General features: G+C 32.7%; 2 protein-coding genes across 2 annotated transcripts in view; both read left to right on the top strand.

Moving 5' to 3' along the window:
- LOC133182975 (transmembrane protein 87A-like) overlaps window positions 1-9,076 on the top strand; it is a 38,405-nt gene extending 29,329 nt beyond the window's left edge. Inside the window, exons 16-21 of the mRNA XM_061317880.1 lie at window positions 100-158; window positions 330-433; window positions 718-788; window positions 1,860-1,924; window positions 6,409-6,461; window positions 7,008-9,076. Of these exons, the coding sequence (XP_061173864.1) occupies window positions 100-158; window positions 330-433; window positions 718-788; window positions 1,860-1,924; window positions 6,409-6,461; window positions 7,008-7,080 (425 nt within the window). The 3' untranslated portion in view covers window positions 7,081-9,076. The remainder of the gene's footprint in view (window positions 1-99; window positions 159-329; window positions 434-717; window positions 789-1,859; window positions 1,925-6,408; window positions 6,462-7,007) is intronic.
- Window positions 9,077-14,613: 5,537 nt separating this feature from the next.
- On the top strand, window positions 14,614-18,525 carry LOC133182823 (uncharacterized). Its single transcript, XM_061317668.1, has 4 exons — window positions 14,614-14,741; window positions 15,119-15,258; window positions 16,701-16,823; window positions 18,327-18,525. Exons 1-4 carry the CDS (start codon window positions 14,614-14,616, stop codon window positions 18,482-18,484), a joined length of 549 nt encoding a protein of 182 aa, XP_061173652.1. The 3' UTR covers window positions 18,485-18,525.
- The last annotated feature ends 653 nt before the right edge of the window (window positions 18,526-19,178 follow it).

Raw genomic sequence — 19,178 nt, 5'->3', positions numbered from 1 at the left:
ATCGTGCTCGATATACATGTACATGTTTTTACATAATAATCCATATGGTGGTCTTTACAATTCTTTGATGTTGACAAAAAATTTCTCCTTTTTTTCCAGCTTCAATTGCTTTTATGATCTGGTCATTTACACAGTATAGATTGAAGACATGCATAACAGTAAGTAATTTACATTGAATTTTACAGAAACTTCTGTGCCTCACAAATACAACAAAAGGAATTTACTTTTGTTGTCAGAAAAACAGAATATTGGGGGGAAAAAATCTTCATCACATATAATGTAGCATGTGTCTTTTATTCCATGGTTTATATGAGACTTGTCTTCTGTAGGACTGGAGAGAAATATGGGTAGATGAGGCTTTCTGGCACCTGTTGTTCTCTGTGATTTTGTGTGTGATTATGGTACTATGGAGACCCTCAGCTAACAATCAGAGGTAGAGTTTATCATTCCTTTGTAGTGTGTATTTACATGTATTATAGCATACAATTATTATAGAGGTGTGATCTGCATAAAGCATCAAGACAATGAAGTCTGTAGTGCATAATCTGCATAAAGTTGTTATTCATGAAGATGATTAATGACCATGTAGTGATTTATCCCAAGCACTTACACCATTTGTCTACCTGGGTAGATACAGCATGACCTTTATGTTTTTAATTCAATATGCTCAATACCTTACAATTTGCTTAACACCTACATGTATATATTTCTGGATAGATATGCATTCTCTCCCCTGTTGGATGCTGCTGATGAAGAAGAAGAGGAAAACTTGATGAATGATGCATTTGGTAAGGTTCAAATTTGCATTTTTTTCTTTCTTCTAAATTTCCCCATAGACAGAAGCAAAAAAACTCCAAAAAATTTACTTAATTTTTAAATACTTTCTCCAAGTGTTATAGTCAGGGTTTGTAATGATGATAAAAATGCTTGAATTTTGACCTAGTCCTTGAAAAGTGCTTAAAAATGCTTAAATAGCAACAAAAAAATAGATTTTGATCTTGAGCTGCTTTATATTCAAAATAGAAAAATACACCTGTAGGTAGAAAAAATATCATTGATTTATCTGTAAGTCATTACTAATGTGACCGAGTGATATAAAGACATAAATGATGTTTCCATTGTTAATTCACATAAAAAAGGTGATTCTATAAAGAAATATAAGTACATGTATATATACAATTTATGCATACATGTACATGTAGTAATGCATTTAATACATATGACAAGTAAATACATATTCCAACTATATTATAATCTTATTTATTTACTAAGAAAAATTGTAAAGTTATCAGCATATAATAAAATACCTTGTGCAAGGTGTTAAGGTCTTCAGTATGGAATTGCTGGATCCACAGTAATTTAAATTTGAGATTTGGCTCGCTTTTATTACTAAAGAAATGATCTGATTTGATAGTTCATTATGACAATAGCCAGTGAAAAGTCATAGCCAATAGTAAAGCAAAGAGAGTATTCACCAACTCAATCCACCTGCACACACAAACTAGCTTAATTTTTATTCTCAATGACATCGTTAATTTATTTGAATTTGAAACATTTATTTAAAAATTGCAATGAATATATTTCATATATATAAATCTGCCCACACTAATAAGAAATGTTGGAGAAAAAGTGAGCTAATGAGTAAAAAAATATCTGTTAAATACACACTGTATATTGTGTCTATTTTTTAGTCTAATTTAATCATTGTATTGTTCAAAAATCCTTAAAAGTGCTTGAAAAATGATGTTGGACTGTATAAACTCTGATAGTGCATGTCAAAAAGGGGAAGAGATTTAGAAAGAAAATTTTTCGATTGTCTTTCTTTTACATGTTTTATTTGTATAATTCTATGATGATAGATGGAATGAAAATGCGAGGAGTGAAGGGAGCAGCAAATGGATCACCTAAAAGTCGAAAAAGTGTGGTATGTAATGAAAAATGGAATCTTGATATATATATATTTTATACCCCCGTTCTGAAGGAGAGGGAGGTGTACTGTTTTACCCTTGTGTGTCTGTCTGTCCGTAACATTTTCTACAGTTTTCTCAGCAAATAATCTTCACAGATGCTTGAAATTTCAGCACACTCTTTGTTTTGGCATGCCATATGATTCATATTTGGGATTCATTTTTGTACGAATTCAATATCAACTTCCTGTTTATCCCTGTGTCTGTTTGTATCAAATTCTCAGCAACTACCATGTATACTCGCCTGTGAGTTGGGTCGACTGTAAGTCGGTCGTACATGTATATTTTCAGATTAGTTCGGAAGAATTATCCATTGACCCGCTTATACATGTATGTTGATGCAGTTTTTTGCTAAAATCTATAACCAATTTTACATTAATAATCTATTGAATTTACCAGTGTTTCAAAGAATATATTAAGTTAAGATATCAATATTTGATCTTTTATTGACTAAACAAATACAGGATCATTTAAATCTCTACGTACTTGTCTTTTGTCTATGTTGTAACCTTATAAGATCTTCATTTCCTGCATAAGATTAAGGAAGTTCCAATCTTTACAAATGGTTATCGTTGGAGTCGTTACACTATTACTATATTTTCTCTCCCAGAAAAATTCCAAATTTTCTATGACTCGCATAAAGTCGGACCTAGACTTTTGGTTAAAAATTTAGCACCCAAAAATCTGACTTAAAGTCGAGTATATCCAGGACTCAAGCCAGATGCTTGAAATTTTAGCACACTCTTGGTTAACATGTAGGTATACCATATGGTAGGATTCATTTTTATACAAATTTAATGCCAACTTCCTGTTTATCCCTGCACCCGTCTGTACCAAATTTCCATTGCAATTTTCTCTGCAACTACTCATGGCAGCTGAATAAAATTTTAGCAAACTCATTGTTTTTGCATGCCATATGGTGGGATTCACAGGGTTCTCCACATTTGAAAATTTAACCATGGAGGAAGCTGCGCGAAGGCGAAATGTGACCGAAAACACAAATGTGTGTTAGACTTTCTAACCTTCATTAATCAATGATTGGTTTCACAAAACTTAACCATTGCAACACAAAAAGTTGAGAAAAAAAAAATTTAAAAAAGTATAAATGAAAATTTAAAAAAAATTATGTATCTTACTTTACATATGTACCAAAATTGGTCCAAAACTCTAGGAAAGTTTTGAAGGAATTTCAAAAAAATATTTTGATAGAGTAACCATTGCAACATTATTCAAAAACTGATATGCAGAATTGATGTTACTTGTTGTATGAAACTTTATATTTATGTATGACTAAGACTGATGAATGAGTAGTATTGAATTTTGATAAAAAAGTTAACAGACACACAAACCAACAGACGAACGAACACCGACATCTAACAATGCTTTAGGCTTTTTCACTGCATGGTCTATGAAAACCTACTGACGGCATACATGGTAAAAGTATCATAACTTAATATATAAACCAGGAGCATAAATTGGACATAACTGTAATTTTTATACGCCCATCTTAAGACGGGACGTATTATGTTACAGCGTTCATGTCCGTCTGTTAGCTTTTTCGTGTCCGGTTCATAACTTTAATACTATTAGGCCTAGAGTTATCAAACTTTGTCAGCTGATGCATCTTTGGTAGAAGGTTTGTCGCGCATTAAAAGTAGGTTGCTCTGACCTTTAATTAAGATGCTATTGCCAAATATGGAAAAATCCTGTCCGGCTCATAACTAGAAAACTATTAGACTTAGAATCATCAAACTTGGCCAATTTATGCATCTTAGATAGAAGGTGTGTCGCGACCTATTTCAAGGTCACTGTGACCTTTAATTTAAGTGAAATTTAAAAAAAAAATGTCTTTTTACTATTAAATTACATAATCCCAAAAAATGTAAGAGTGTTGCAGTATCCATATTAAAAAAATGTTAAATCAAGAAAATACTTATTTTTTTCATTATATACTTTACAGCAATCTATAACAAATATAATGAGAGAAATTCCACCTCTCCCATGGGTTTAATTATCAAGCACTGGTCAAGTAGAATTTTGATAACAGAAAATTGCATGTCAAATTAGAGAGAAATTAATGAGTTTAGTGTGAGGAGCTAATTGGTAGAGCATCTCTGATCAGGCAGGTGTTATCTATATCTCTTGGGACTGGGCAAATGTTGGATTAAATACATGTAGTTCTTGTTCACAGGCTAGCCTAACTTTTAAAATGAATTTGGTGAAAAGTAGTTAAAACTAATTTGATATTGCATAATAAAATTTGTTGATATTTTATAATAAACTAATTAATTAAAACTTAAAACTAATTAAACGGGGGGGGGGGGGGGGGGGGGGGGGTAATATTGAAGTCAGCATGCCCGTTGTCCATATGATGGCAGCTTAAAACCAGCTAGTCTGACATTAAATCTTAAAAAATCAAGTGTTTAAAAAAAATGTTTTAATTATGGTAGATAGCCACTACAAATCTAAGAGTCATGCAGGAACCTTATTAATAATGTTGCTTCAAGATGACACAATTTTTTTTTTCTTTTTAGAAATCTTTGTAACAAATTTTTAAAAAATCTTTGTTTTCAAATTTAACTTCAGGATGACATAAATATGCATTTTTATTGCACTACAAAGCAAATAGTGCAGATCCATTCATCCCTTGGGAGTAATGAGTGGACATGCATCCAGTTAAAGATTAATTAATGAGTTCAATGTAGAAAGGCTAGCTGTCTCAATCATTTCTGTAAGAGCATCTCTGATCAAGCAGCTCTTATCTGTATCCTTTGGGAATTAGACAGAAGAACTGCTGGTCAGTTTATAGCATATGTCATTTGACTGCCAGCCTTTTTATTTTAAAAATTAATTTGGTATAGATTAAGTGGTTAAGACTAAATTGATACTGCTTAATATGATATTTTTATATTTTTTGAAAATATATAGAGCATCATGTCTCACAAATATGAAAGATGTGTGTGTGTGTGTGTGGAGGGGAGTGGCTGCAGATGGGCATTTGTCAAGCTCTAACACAACCAGTTGAGGATCTATAATGTAATATTTGTTAAAATTAATGCGTACACCACAGGAGATGTATAAACAAATATTATAAGGAATGGAAAAATCATGGAAGTCCTTGTACCGGTATCAAGGTTGACATGATTTGCTTGCACTCTAAACTGTTTTTGATAATTGAACAATATTTGACGGGCATATCATGCTGTGGCGGGGCACTTTATTCTTTCTCTGTTCTGTTTTTCAAACGTTCTTTTTTCTACATATTTCATTTTTCGCCTAGTTTCCTAAGCCATTGTTTACTTCTCCACGTGTCCCAGTGCTAAAAACAACGCCATGCGACATTTCATAAAAACGGGAGATAACTCTAAAACTAAGACGGTGATTTGCACTAATGTACATTTTATCAGAAATACTTAAAAACAGAGCGCGGGGAATTGATTAAATACAAAGGAATAGGAAATTGAAAGGGTTTATTTTTTTCTGGGCACAGAAACTTGAATCGGATGCTTGTCGATTATTATGTTGTTACTGCTTGATATGTCATCTTTTGTAAATCTGTTATCTTATGGTGAACACAATGGAATTCCCCAAAATTACATGTGTACCGAAAAATTAACTCCCAAGATATTGATCATCAGCTGATTGACTCTCCATTGTCATGCTTCACAGCATTGTCGCTGATCAACGTGTTTGTTTAGCACAGTCCGCTTTCTCTGGAGGCATGCGAGGTGCATGGCAGTCGTAGTATAAACACAATTAACTACTCAAGTCATTAAAAAGTAAGTGTCAATACTGAAATGCAATAAAAATGTAATCATGGCGGCTGCCAATTTTGACCATGGCGCAGCTCGTTTAACCATGGCCCACATAAACCGGGCCGCCATGGTAAAACCCCTTTTGGAGAACCCTGTAATTTCAATTTTGTACAAATCAGATGTCAACTTCCTGTTTATCCATGCTTCTGTTTGTACCAAATTTCCATCACAGTTGAATTTGTGTATACATGTATTTACATGAGAGCATATATTCACATCAGAGAGGGCGTATTACTAGTGAGCATTGGCTCATAAACTTCTTGTTTTTCCAGTTTGAAATTGATTTTTTTCACCAGTGTTTTAATTTACATGCATTGATTAAGCAAAAACACATATATTTTTAATGACTTTCAGACTTTAAAGACTCAAACAGTTTACTGTAAACAACTATTCGTGTAATCTCTTATTTGCGATTCGTCCGTTCAAATTAAATCTGCGAGGAGTAATGTTCACAACTGAGGAAACATTCTTCTCAAATACAAAGAAAAATAAATGGTTTTTGTGGCTATAGATATTTGTGAGTTAAAGTAGGTTGCAGAACTTGTGGATAATTCTTGCCCACGAAAAAAGGTTGGTTTACAGTAACCTGTATCATAAAATGTTTGTATAGATGTACTTATTTTCAGGATGAAGACTTGAAGTGGGTGGAAGAAAACATTCCAACATCACTCACTGACAAGTAAGCTTAGGAAGACTTCATAGGAGTGATTATAGTATCTTCTACTGAAGTTTAATCTGTATTATACATATAACTTGCCTATATTGTGGTGCTTAGAGAAATGCACCAACACTGCAGCTATAATGTGTTAATTAGTAGAATGCAGTTGCATTTTTTATTTTTTAAGGAATGAATTTAATAGCTACCAAAGATTCAGCATATGACCTGGGATGGGGCATTTTATGCTTTATAAATCATGAAAGGATTGGTTTTCTTTCTTTAAAAAAAAAAAAGAAGCATAACCTGTATTAACCCAGGTTATACATAACAAGTATATCTTGGATAACTATTAAATTTATTCTGTATGATTGAATTTTCTATCAATAAGTTAATAAGAATATAAAACAATTATCTTTAAAAATGACTTAAAGTTCTACAAATTTAGATGTGATTCATGTATTAATGCACATTGTGAAGTAGGCAACACAGATTATAGGATATAAACTAATTTTTCTATCCAAATTCCAATCAAACGTCAAAAAACGGAATTATTTTTTACATTAACAGAGCTCTTCCAAGTCTCCTAGATTCAGATGAGGAAATGATGACAACCAGATATGAAGTCAACAAGATGCAGTGATTATCTCTGCTGGAAATGTTTCATAATAAATATATAGATTTGTTATCCTCAATCTGATGATCTTGCATCACTATAGACTGTCTGAGTAGGGAACATGAGAGTTGTGAACTGATATTGCTTGACTATGACTGAAAGTTTAACTGTGATGTTGCTTGTGTAGAATGCTTTATCAGACAAAAGAAAATAAGAAAAGATGGTTTTGTATTTATAAATTAAGTTAATTCACTAGGAGTTGTTTATTGGAATGTTTGTTATTTCTGGTTTGTACATGCAACAAGGGATTTATGGTATAATTTTTTTGCAATCGGTGAGGTGTATGTTATCAGGGTGATAACTTGCACTTCTGCTATATATATTTACATTTATCATTTCATTCAAAGTTGGGTGTGATTTTATTTCTTCAAAATTCAACATTTTAATCTTGTATGTGATGTGATGCTTTATTCATTGCTTTGGAGAACAATTTTAGATTATTTGTAATGTAAGGTCTTGGATTGCCTGTGAAATTGCTTTTTTTGAAATGTAAATGAGAGTAATGGAATGAAATGAAACTTCTCTGTAAAACTTCTTGGTAATAATAGACATGTCCTGGATTCATCAATTTCATGAGAACTTTTCTTAGTATAGAGAAACTATGTAATAATGCGCAAAAATGAAAGTTCTTACAACTGAAATGTGAATTGCACAGTATTACATTTTTGAATTGAAAATTTAAATTTATTCCATAAGGAACATTTTTCAGAAACGACAAAAAAAGTAGTTCTGTCAATTTGTCAATGTCAGCATATCTAGTGATATAGGATATAATAACTGTAAAATTCGGAAATTTTTGTAAAAATAATGGTGTGCATGAAGATTATAAACTGTGTCTCTAAATGAAGAATTCTTATTGTGTTTGTTAAATGCCTTGTATATTAACACAATATCTTTTCTGCTTCTGCAGTGTTAAAATACTGTACGTGTACATAAATTGGCATATTCAAAATTTAGCACAATCACTTGGTATGGAGTTGTTGGCAAAATCATTATTTAGCGCTATACACGTCCATGCTGAATATTGTATTTATAAATGATTTCTTAGCAGTATCCATGAATTAGCGCATTTTGTCTTCGCCAAAGCCGCTAAAGTATGAAGCCCGCTTTTTTTAAGTACACATACAGTATTTAGAGGTACATTTCACCCTTTACTCTCAGAACATTTGATAGTACCATTCTGAGTGTAGTAGTGGGAAAAAAAGGAAACCTTTGACATCCAAAGAAATTGTTTATAGTGTGCAAAAATTTATAGAATAGGCACTCAAGTTCTTGAAAATGTAGTTGTTGAAATCATTGTTACCTTTATAAGATTTTCAGATTTCAATCAAAAATGTGTAATTGACCTATTCCAAGTGTAATTTTTTTGGTCTTGTGTATCTGGTAATGCTAAAATTACATATCAGTACAGGATGGGAATATTTATAATTTAGGTTTACCGTTACATTCTGGACATTACACAACTCATAACCTATGTATATTCATCTATGTTTAAATATGTTGCAGTATGGGGACCAGTTGCTCTGTGTGAATTTTTTAATGGCAGTGAATGTTAAAAGGTATGCCAGGTAGACTGGGAGGATATTCTGTGTATTTATTTACAAGTGCTTGTAATTTGTAGGTTGCATTCCATTATCTTCAATGATTTTTGACAGACATTATACATGTACTGCAATATGTATTAAAACTTTGAGTTGATATTGGTTAAATACTTGCACCTAAAATCTGTAATGCTATGACATGTAGTCGATCAGTTTGTAAATAAGTACATGTATTATAGCTTACTAGTATATAGAGTGGTGACGCAAATTCAGTTCCCTGTAATTGCCTATTTCATTAAGTTAAAAAGATGCACTTTTGTTAATAACCATTTATATTCAATAAGTATAAAGAATATACTTTTTGTGAATTCCATATGTATTTTCTTCTCATTTTTAAGTTCAATAAAGTATAACAAAATTTGGATATTGCATTTTTTTTTTAATAAAAACGTGTATATATATAAGGACTTGACTTGTTGCCTGTAGTTTAGATTGAGTTGGAATAATTTTTTTCTTTTATCAGATAATAGATAAAGCTATATTTGATAAGCAGTTTAGTTATCAGCAAAATCTGAATGTTAATATCCACAGTTTATTACACACAGTGAATACTAGTATTACATCAATAGACACACACACTGATCAAAGTAGGTTCTGCATTTTTAGCAAAATAAGATGAAAAATTTATTTAAAATGTTTCTAAAAATATCATTTGAAACCTACCTTAAATATTCCTAGCATACAATAACAAAATTTTCTTTAAAAAGAATATTTTGAAACAAAGTTTTGACCTATTAATTGAAGATGATGAATGATAATCTAAATCCCCTCCATCATAAAAATAGTCCTTTATAAACACATTCCTAGTCCATTTTTTGATAGAGTTGTACACTGTGGATTGATTAAATCAAATATGTTGTCAACATTAAATTGTAATTGAAATTTTTATATTGGAGGTTCTGATCAAACTTTTCTCGAAAACTGATGAGATACTTAGAGGTAGTGAATGAAAGTGGTCTACAGGTTTCTCTGATAACAATTTTTTTTAATTCTGAAAAAGCTTGATCAAGTAAGATGGATCAGGACTATAGTTTATAAGTCGAACAATGAAAAAATGTTTTTTTTAACACTCGAAAAATAAGGAAAACCAGTTAAAAGCATATAAGTTTGATAGAAAATCTCGAATAGTTTCTTTAAAACTGAGCTAAACACAAATTTTTTGTAAGTGAGGTCAAGGCCAAAGGAAAGGTCCAGGTCAAAAAATGTTGAATAGCTCTCATCATAATGTATCAGCATATGAAGTTCAGGCACGGATCCAGGAATTTTTTTCCAGGGGGGGGGGGTTCCATCCCAGCCAAAAATTTCTTGACAAGCAAAGAAAAAAAAAGTAAAATCGATTTTCCAAACGTGAAAACACCTATTTCATGGTGATGATGGTGTAGTCCACGTTTTCTGGGGGGGGGGGGGGGTCCAAAGTCATTTTTTATTTTTATTTTTTTAATTTGCTTCAGTATATACTTTTTATACCTCTGCAAATTCCAGGGGGTCCTGACCCCCCCCCCCCCCTCTAGATCCGCGCATGAAGTTTGATAAAAATATCTTGAATACTTTCTCTGTATAAACCGTATAAACGCAAAGTGTGACGGAAGGACAGACGGAAAGATGGAAGACGGACATGGCAGACTTTATTTATATGCCCCGGTCATATTCATGGCGGGGCATAAAAAATTATTAACCTTCTTTTCAAGGACAGCTAGACCAGGATGAATAAGTTTGATGTGCAAGCAAGAACTTCCGAGGGATGACCATTCATGTAAAAATGCAAGCATCCGTAGACTAGCAAATACTAGTTTGCTTAAATTATGACCCGGGCGGGGATAGGGTGTGGCCAAGATATGGGGTCAAAATATTTTATAGGAATATTGTATATAGAAAATAATGTTTTAAAAATCACTTTCTCAGGAACAGCAAGACAAATGTGACAGGTGAGCATTATGGCCCATGGGTCACATTATACGTTTAGTTTGTGCACCATGTACATATGTTTTTCACTATAATGTAATATAGTTAGAATACAACGAAAGAAATATTGCGTGCCTCAATAATTTTCAGCAAATAAATGTACGCCAAATTTCAGAATTGAACATATCAATTATTATTATATAGTCTATAAATAGCCCCTATATAATCTATACAAACGCAAACAGTTCATAACACTACATATTCACCGGATTTGCAGCCGTATTCACCGGAGGGTCAGTGCGCGTGCAGTGACATTGTGACGTCACAATCAATACTTCAAACAACGTTGAGCACAATGGTTGCAACGGTCGGAGCTAGCTGAATATTTGAGCAGGAAAATTTGTTTCGCAAGTCTATGGCAGGATTATTTTCTTAACATTTTGATGTCTTACACAGAGCGAAAGGAAAACACGGAAGATATAGGTTGTAATCTGGACATTTGATTATTTTTCTACGACAGAAGTTTGTTCATGAAAATGGAATTGTGAGGCAGCCTTCATTGTCTTATTCATTTAAATTCTGACTATATAATAAAACAATTATGGACTCTCGGTCAATATTGATATTTTTCTGGTGAATAACAAACCATATTCACCATCACAAGAGTCCATAATTGTATATTATTTGTTGACGGATTTTTCCGTTATTTCCCGATCATGACAAGGAGCACACGCCGTGTGTGACTGGTCGGCAGGGGATGCTCACTCCTCCATGGCACCTGATTCCACCTCTGATGTTTTTTGGAGGTCCGTGTTTGCCCTGTTCCCGATTTGTATTGTTTTTAATGGACTTTGAGCTTGAATACTGTTCGTTATCTCCATATTTCAATTGAATAGGTCTTGAACTGATGCGTAACACACATCAAATGAACCGATGTCTTCCAATGATTTATCTTAAATATTTGAGTTTAATTGGAATATGGTACTCCATATATTCAGTTACCTTTACAGCTACAATGTATATAAATTTGGGGGGGGGGGGGGGTCTCCTTTGCTTTCAAGGGCTTGGACCTTCTGCTTGAAAAAATATGCAAATATTTAAAGTTTTGTGCTTCTTTCTCTGTATCTTTTTTTCTTTCTTTGTCGCTTTTTAAAAATATTACTTTCTTTTTCGCTGTTCTTGTTTCTGTTTTTTTCTTCTAATTTTATTTATTTTTCAAATTTTATTAAAACAAAACTTAATTGCCAATGAGATGATTCAATTGAACATTTACAAATCACAATTTACCATGTAGCCCCCCCCCCCCCCCCTTGTTTATTTTGACAGTGATTGGCCAGTATCATGGCCGCTTTTGAGTTAAATGTGTAGATTTTTTCACACTAAGTAAACAGGGTGATATAACTGTAAATGCTTATCTCATCGCAAAAATAATGTAGAGTTTTTGTTTCAAGCTCCAGAAGGCATAGTATTACATTACTTTAGAACTCCAATTGCAAATTATCTTTGCTTGAACATACACCATATGGTTTTATCTAGTTTTCTTGTTTTCTTTACTTAGTCATTGCCAGATTGAAGTATGCACGATTGTGTATACCAAAACAAACTTTCAAAATGGAAGATCTTCGAGGGTTACGAGTAGATGTATTTACTTGGCTATATTGGTCAGTGCTAGTACACCGCCATTTGCCTCTATTACCATGCATGCTAAACAAGTATTTTTTGTATTATACAAAAAAATGTATAAATTGTTTATTCAATTGACTTAACAGTTATTATTTACAGATATTTGTTATAATGGGTATTTAGCAAAGGAGAATACTTTTCTCCGTAGAGTACAAATTTCCTTACAAGATCAATAGAACACTGCACATCACCTTAACCCAGTGGTATAGAATTTCACAAATCTGGTAAAAACATTTGCTCATTACAACTTTTATAGTACATGTACTCTGCCTTTTAGATGCCCAGGAGCAGAGGAGAGGACTTTCAAAGAATTAATGTAATTTCACAATATAATCAATAAAGTCCCACACTAACCTACGACCTAGGGGACATAATTCAACAATTTTGGAAGAGACACCCTTGTTTATCGTAACCAAGCATTTAATTAATCTGCTAAATACCAAGGGGCAGAGAGGAATGATTTCATTTAAATAATACATATTACATAATACAGAGCCCTGTCCTAATAACAGAATGCCTGACCCAAGGGCCCAGAATTTTCAAAAGTGTGAAAAAGGATCTTTTATTTATCATTACCATACATGCACTTAACTTGCCCAGGGGAAGCGAAGAATTTTTTTAAAAGAAAAAATGCATTTTCACTATATAAACAATAGAGTACCGTCCTAACACCGTACCCCTGGCCCAGGGGCCATGAAATCCACAATTTTAAAAGAAGCACCCTTGCTTATCATAACCGTGCTCTTAGTTTGTTGCTGTATAATACTCAGGAACAGAGAAGTTTTTCAAATAAATAATGCACTTTCACTATAAAATCAATAGAGCCACACCCTGACACCAGAACCCTTACCCAGAGGCTATACATTTCACAATTTTGGAAGAGGCACCCATGCTCAACATAACCATGCACTTAGTTTGTTTGTTAAATACCAATGGATAAAGAAAACGATTTTTAAGAAATCTGTACATTTTCACCACATTATCAATAGATCCTTACCATATCCCACAACGCCTTACCCAGGGGTCATGAATTTCACAAATTTGGAAGAGAAACCTTATCTTTATAAAATGAGCCCCCATATCGAAGAAATTGTATCCGTTTTCTTTTGATTGAACGCGTGTTGACGACTGACAGACATATCGACATTTAGGAAAATCATCACTGTAGGGGACAGAACCATGACAACGAAATAAATTAATGCTTTAGAGTCCAGAAATAGGTGCTGATGTGGGTGGGAATATTTTTCCCAAGATGAAAGCTTTCGTCCCTTGTAGAGATTATGTATATAGGTGTGGTACTTTTTTAGACATGGTTTTTCTTGTCTGAAAGTGTCAGACTCTTTATTGTACTAACTTTTTAAGTGTATTTAAAGTAGATTCAAAATTTTATTAATTTATTTTACATTTAAATACGGAAGACAAGCCCCTATGGTAATAATGTCACTGGAAAGGGAGTGTTTCTTAGCGCCTGGCCACCAATTACACAATTTAAAACCTGCTGAATTGCTTATCTAAAACCAGATATTATCAAGACTGCTTTCATTTCTCCTCAAACAGACTTTATGATTCAAAAGAAATAATGGGGACGGGGAATATTTTAAAATTATACGTAAGTGAGTAGTGAGCTCACAAAATGATACCCCCGCTCCTATATGAGTATAATTGGAAAGTCCATTTTTAGCCATAGGAAAGCTCAAATACCTGTCCGCTCAAAAAGTAAAGTAAGAGGTCACAATAGCACTATGTAATAAAGATTCTGTGAGTCTCATTAAATTTTATTCAGTGGTAAAGTAGGAGTTGCGGATAAGCAATGCCCCCCCCCCCCCGAAAATATAGGAAGAATGGCAGTGTTCATGTTTTGCTATGGGATATCTGAAATATGTGTCCGCTCAAAACAATGTTAAAAACAAAATAAATATTGTACAATGTTGTTCATTTTTTTACCGATTAAATTTGTTAGGATATAAGTTATCATTTCCTTTCTCATCAAAGTTTCCATTTCCTTTAATTTCCTTCCGTTTGCTTATTGTTATGATCTGGGATGTCACCAATTCAGATGACGCCTGAGTAGCTTAGTTGAATCTTATAATTTCATTTCATCCTCCATAAAGTCTATACGTCGTCAGAAATATGGATTTATTCATCTTATTAATTTTTTTCATTATAGGTAGGCATTGATAAAAGAACATTTATTTATGTATTTTTATTTTTCTCAACAGTTTAAGAAGAATCTCTTAAATATAGTGAAATATAAATTGTAGGTTGTGTCTCTCATTGCAAACCCAATAACCTGCATCACACAGAATGTACATCAATGGACAGTCTTAGTCGCTCTGAGAACTACCACAAGATAGAGTGTAGTCCTGATGAAAGGATTTACATAGCTCGACAAAATATGAGATATGGAGGAAGTGCACTCAGTTTTCTTCAAGTGGACGAAAAGTATTGCTTACAGTATGATAACATATCATCAAAAGAATGTTTGCGGTCAATTCCCGCCGATCTGGATGAAGATTTTACGTCATATTTCAATATATCTCAAAAGTGTAATCGCATGAGGATGTGCTCTCTGGCTTATATTGACTATTACAATTCAGTAATAAAATTTCTTGGGTCATGTGCACTCGGGGGAAGCAAGATTTTCCAAGAAGTTCGCAACATGGCATACTACGAATGTTAAGCAGGTAAGAGAATTTCCAATAAATTCTTTTTCAACTTTATTTTTTAGACAAATTCTTTTAAATTACCTCTGTTTTGATAAATTGCTATCATTCAAATCATAGCTAAAGATGTTATCCACGTCGGAAACAATATCACAGTCAGCAGACAAGGGACTGTGTATCTAGTAGTAAGTACAAAGCAAGGTGCCATGTAAAAGGAAAGATTAATGCATCACGAATCTTGGAGCAGACCCACGTAGAACTAAGGATTAGTCAAGGCAGCAACCAGATATGCACAGGTAACCCTGGTTCTTGGACACAACAAATCCAGTTAAGAGCTCTTTTTTAGTTTTTCATTTCCAAGAACTCACCATCTTCGTTCATATGACATATAGTATAAGCAATTTTTTTGTTTACCTCCCCCAATTTCAACTAAGTTTTTTCTGTTTCTCTCTATTGTTATATATATATATATTTTCTACTTTAGTATTTTCACATTGTACACTTTCGGGTTTCCATCACTGGCAAATGCATAAAAGGAATGATAAAGATGTATTTGTATTGTACAATTTTTTTTTGTCAAAACAAAATTGCTATTGATATTCTTAATCATGATACTCTAGGCAATGGTATTCGATGTTAGTAGAAAGTAAAAATTTTTTGATTAATAAAGGCATTTTTATTTTCTATATAAATTCACAATTTGTGCTGAAAAATTAATTTAAAAAGAACCATTATTAAGCAGATAATGTATTGTGAAGGGGACCAATGTTCTTGACCCCCAATTATTTGGGATCTGTAATCATCTTGAAGACTGACTAGAAATTTCCATCTTCTTCTGTTTGACCTTTCTTCTCATGTTATTTTCGTTATTTAATATTTTACCCACATGAGCAGCTTTACACATTTCAGCTGTATTTATTGGTTTATTGGATTCAATCTCGTTCTCTCCATGCAGAATACCATACCTAAGAATGATGTACATGTATACACGTAGATCTATTTTCAGCAACCTCAGTGCTTCTTCCTGTTCCAGACACCTGCTTTATATAATCAGTCCAAAGTTCTAAGAGATCTTTCTTTCATAATCGACTAGATTACATATAGGGTCAACTTGAAACATTTGATCGAGCTTTCTTTTCTGAATCCTGCTTGTTTTAGTGTGTGGTAAGGCGTCACTTTTCCTTCCTCATGCTTTAAAAATCCTGCATTTACTTATTCTACTCACATACGCAGTTTTTTTTTTCAATATATATGCTTATTCAGTAGTTCCGACATTGCATATCAAACTTGCTAAAGAAGTAGTCTAAATGAACTTAAAACTCTTTTTAATAGATGATAATAATTCCTAAATCAAACAAGCTAAAGAAATATTCCAAATGAACTTAAAACTGGCCTTTTTAAGTGATTCCTATTATTTAAAAGAGAATCACATTTTACTATCAGATCCCACCTCTGGAATTTCCAGGGCTCCGTGTTTATGCCTTGTTCACAGATTTGTATTGTTTGAAGTTTTTATGAGATCGATCACTGTTCGTTATCTTCACACTATCTCATTCCATGGTTTTAGAAATAATGCAAAATTAAGAAAACAAAAGAAGGAAACGCTAAACTACTAGAATAAAAATGAAGATACAAGACCCAAATCTTTTGTAATATCTCATTGTTTGTAAATTGCTCTAAAATATGTAGCAATTCTAAAAAATTGAAAATATAATGAAAATTGTCATTATTAAAACAGAATGGAGTGGTGCATTTCATTACAATAAAGATTTGGCCTGTTCAGAAGGACTAGATGACATTTTAATTGACCTGGATGTCCGGAAAACCGATGCATTAACAATTTTATGGATTGAGATAAAAGGTATATTTAAGGGTATCCGCTCCTCAGCAAGGGAGGATAAATCTTTATTTCATTATTTAATTCAAAAACTCTCAAAATGATGCTTAAAATTGGAATTGAAATCTTTTTATGCAACAACTTTCATTTCATGCATCTCTATGTGATTTCAATGTGATTCAAGGTTCTTTGAAGTCTTAGGAATGGTCTTTTAAAAATTGATATTTGTATGCCCAGAGGATTGTTTAAAAAATGCATATTTAAAGAAATTTAATTTCCTTTAATCTAGCTTTAAGGTGCTTGGACACAGATTTGAAGTTAATATTTTCTCAAATTTTTGGTATAATATCATGACCTATAATTTTTATAGCATTTCACATGGGAATAAAATAAAAAACTTATTTTATCTGGAAATTATTGAAACTACAAATTTCGGGACGCGTTTGATTGACACATCTATGCACTTTCACAAAGTGAACTTTATCCTTAATACTAAAGAAAAGTAGAAATTTTGTTGTGCATTAATAAAAAATATTAAACTATAATCCAGAAAATAAAGATTAGAAATGTGAGAAAGCAAAACCAACTCACCAGCATTGTCAGTCCGTGCTCAGTGATGTGTGAAGAGTTTTACAATTTGAACACACCTGTGAAACGTAAACTGTTTATGTAAACAGGGCACGAGCTCTGTTATTGTTAATGTTTACGTTTCACCGGGTTTGTTCAATTTGTTAAACTCTGCACACATCACTGAGCACGGACTGACAATATTGGTGAGTTGGTTTTGCTTTCTTACATTTCTACTCTGAATTTTCTGGATTATAGTTTGAATATATTTCATTAATACACAACAAAAATTTTACTTTTCTTAAGTATTAAGGAAAAAGTTTGCTTTATGAAAGTGCTAGGATGTATCAATCAAACGCGTCCCGAAATTTGTAGTTTCAATAATTTCCAGATAAAATCAGTTTTTTATTTTATTTCCGTTTGAAATGCTATAGCAAGGTATAAGTCATGATATTATAACGAAAACTTGAGAAAATATTAGCTTCAAATCTGTGTCCAAGCACCTTAAGATACCAATGCTTATAAGCAATATATGAAAATAGAAGTGATTTACGGCGTTTTGCAATGAAAGGAAACACTTAATATACCATGCATTATAAAATATTTGAAGTAAATAGAAGAAGCTAAAGTACCGTATATGTATAAAAATCGTGCGATTTTCTTTAAATGCCTGAATACCTATATTTTTTTATCCTAAAATACATTTGTTGATCAATATTCAAATAGAAAATCGATCCATAGTAGTTTTTTTTTTTTTTTAGATTTACGATTTTTCCCTTTATAATATGATTAACATCAATAATAAAGTTTGAAGAATTACCGTGGTAAAATACACATTACTTTGAGAATTCAGAGACATTTTTGTTAGCGTTTTTAATCATTTAATGCCTGATTTTCATGCAGAACTTGCAATATGAGTCTTAAATATTGTATATGTATATAAAATATGTAAATATACAGGGGATTATTTTCAAATAGACTGTAGGGAAGAACATTTTTCTGGCATGCCTCTACACCCCAACTCTGGCAACACTGATCAAAAGATGGAAGAAGAAAGTATCGTAGGGGGTAGGTTAAAACAGTTTTGTATGTGCTGGAGTGTAACCAGATGTAAATAAATCTAGAAAAAAATAATTAGGGTAAATATCTTCAGTTTAAGATTCACCGAGAGTAAATTTGTAAAATAGTTTCTGTGCAAATGTTAGTAAGAACGTAAAACAACGTAAACAACAACCTGTGAACGAAGCGACAGGAATGCAACGCGTTTTTGGTGATTTCTGCTCTGGTGCTTTATTTCATAAAACTAACAACAACACGCGGTATAATTCATGTCAGTCGATGTTTCTAACCTGATTTCTGGTCCGATTACCTTCTTAATCACCCTACTAGACGCTTAATTCTAACGTTAACGACATCTCGAAAAGAATCAGTAAATGAGACCGTACCACGTGACATTGCGAGCTACTTTTAGAACATAAAACAAATAGGATGAGTTCATCATACCTTGCGCCGGACAACTTCAATCAATAAACTTGCAACCAATCTGTATGACTTCGTGTTTTGACTTGTTTTTTCTTGTAACGTGTATGACTGGGTTCTTACAAGGGATATATATCTTGTTTTCCTCTTACTCTGTATCTGAGTTAATGATTGCAATGATTAATAGGACCGCTCTGTCTGAGGGTAAATCACACAGTATTAAATTTTTTTCTCTTCTCTAGAGACGGGAACTGGGTATGATTCTTGCACCATGTTTCTCCCCCTAGGTTCCTATTGATAGGAAAGAACTGGGTGTCTCAATCTTCAGATTTA

This window comes from Saccostrea echinata, unplaced genomic scaffold (assembly GCF_033153115.1).
Source record: "Saccostrea echinata isolate AGI-Se365-2 ecotype Australia unplaced genomic scaffold, CSIRO_AGI_Sech_v1 ptg000009l, whole genome shotgun sequence".
NCBI classification, from domain to species: Eukaryota; Metazoa; Mollusca; class Bivalvia; order Ostreida; family Ostreidae; genus Saccostrea; species Saccostrea echinata.
The sequence above is the reverse complement of the archived record's forward strand: the minus strand, read 5'-3'. Positions and strand labels throughout refer to the sequence as shown.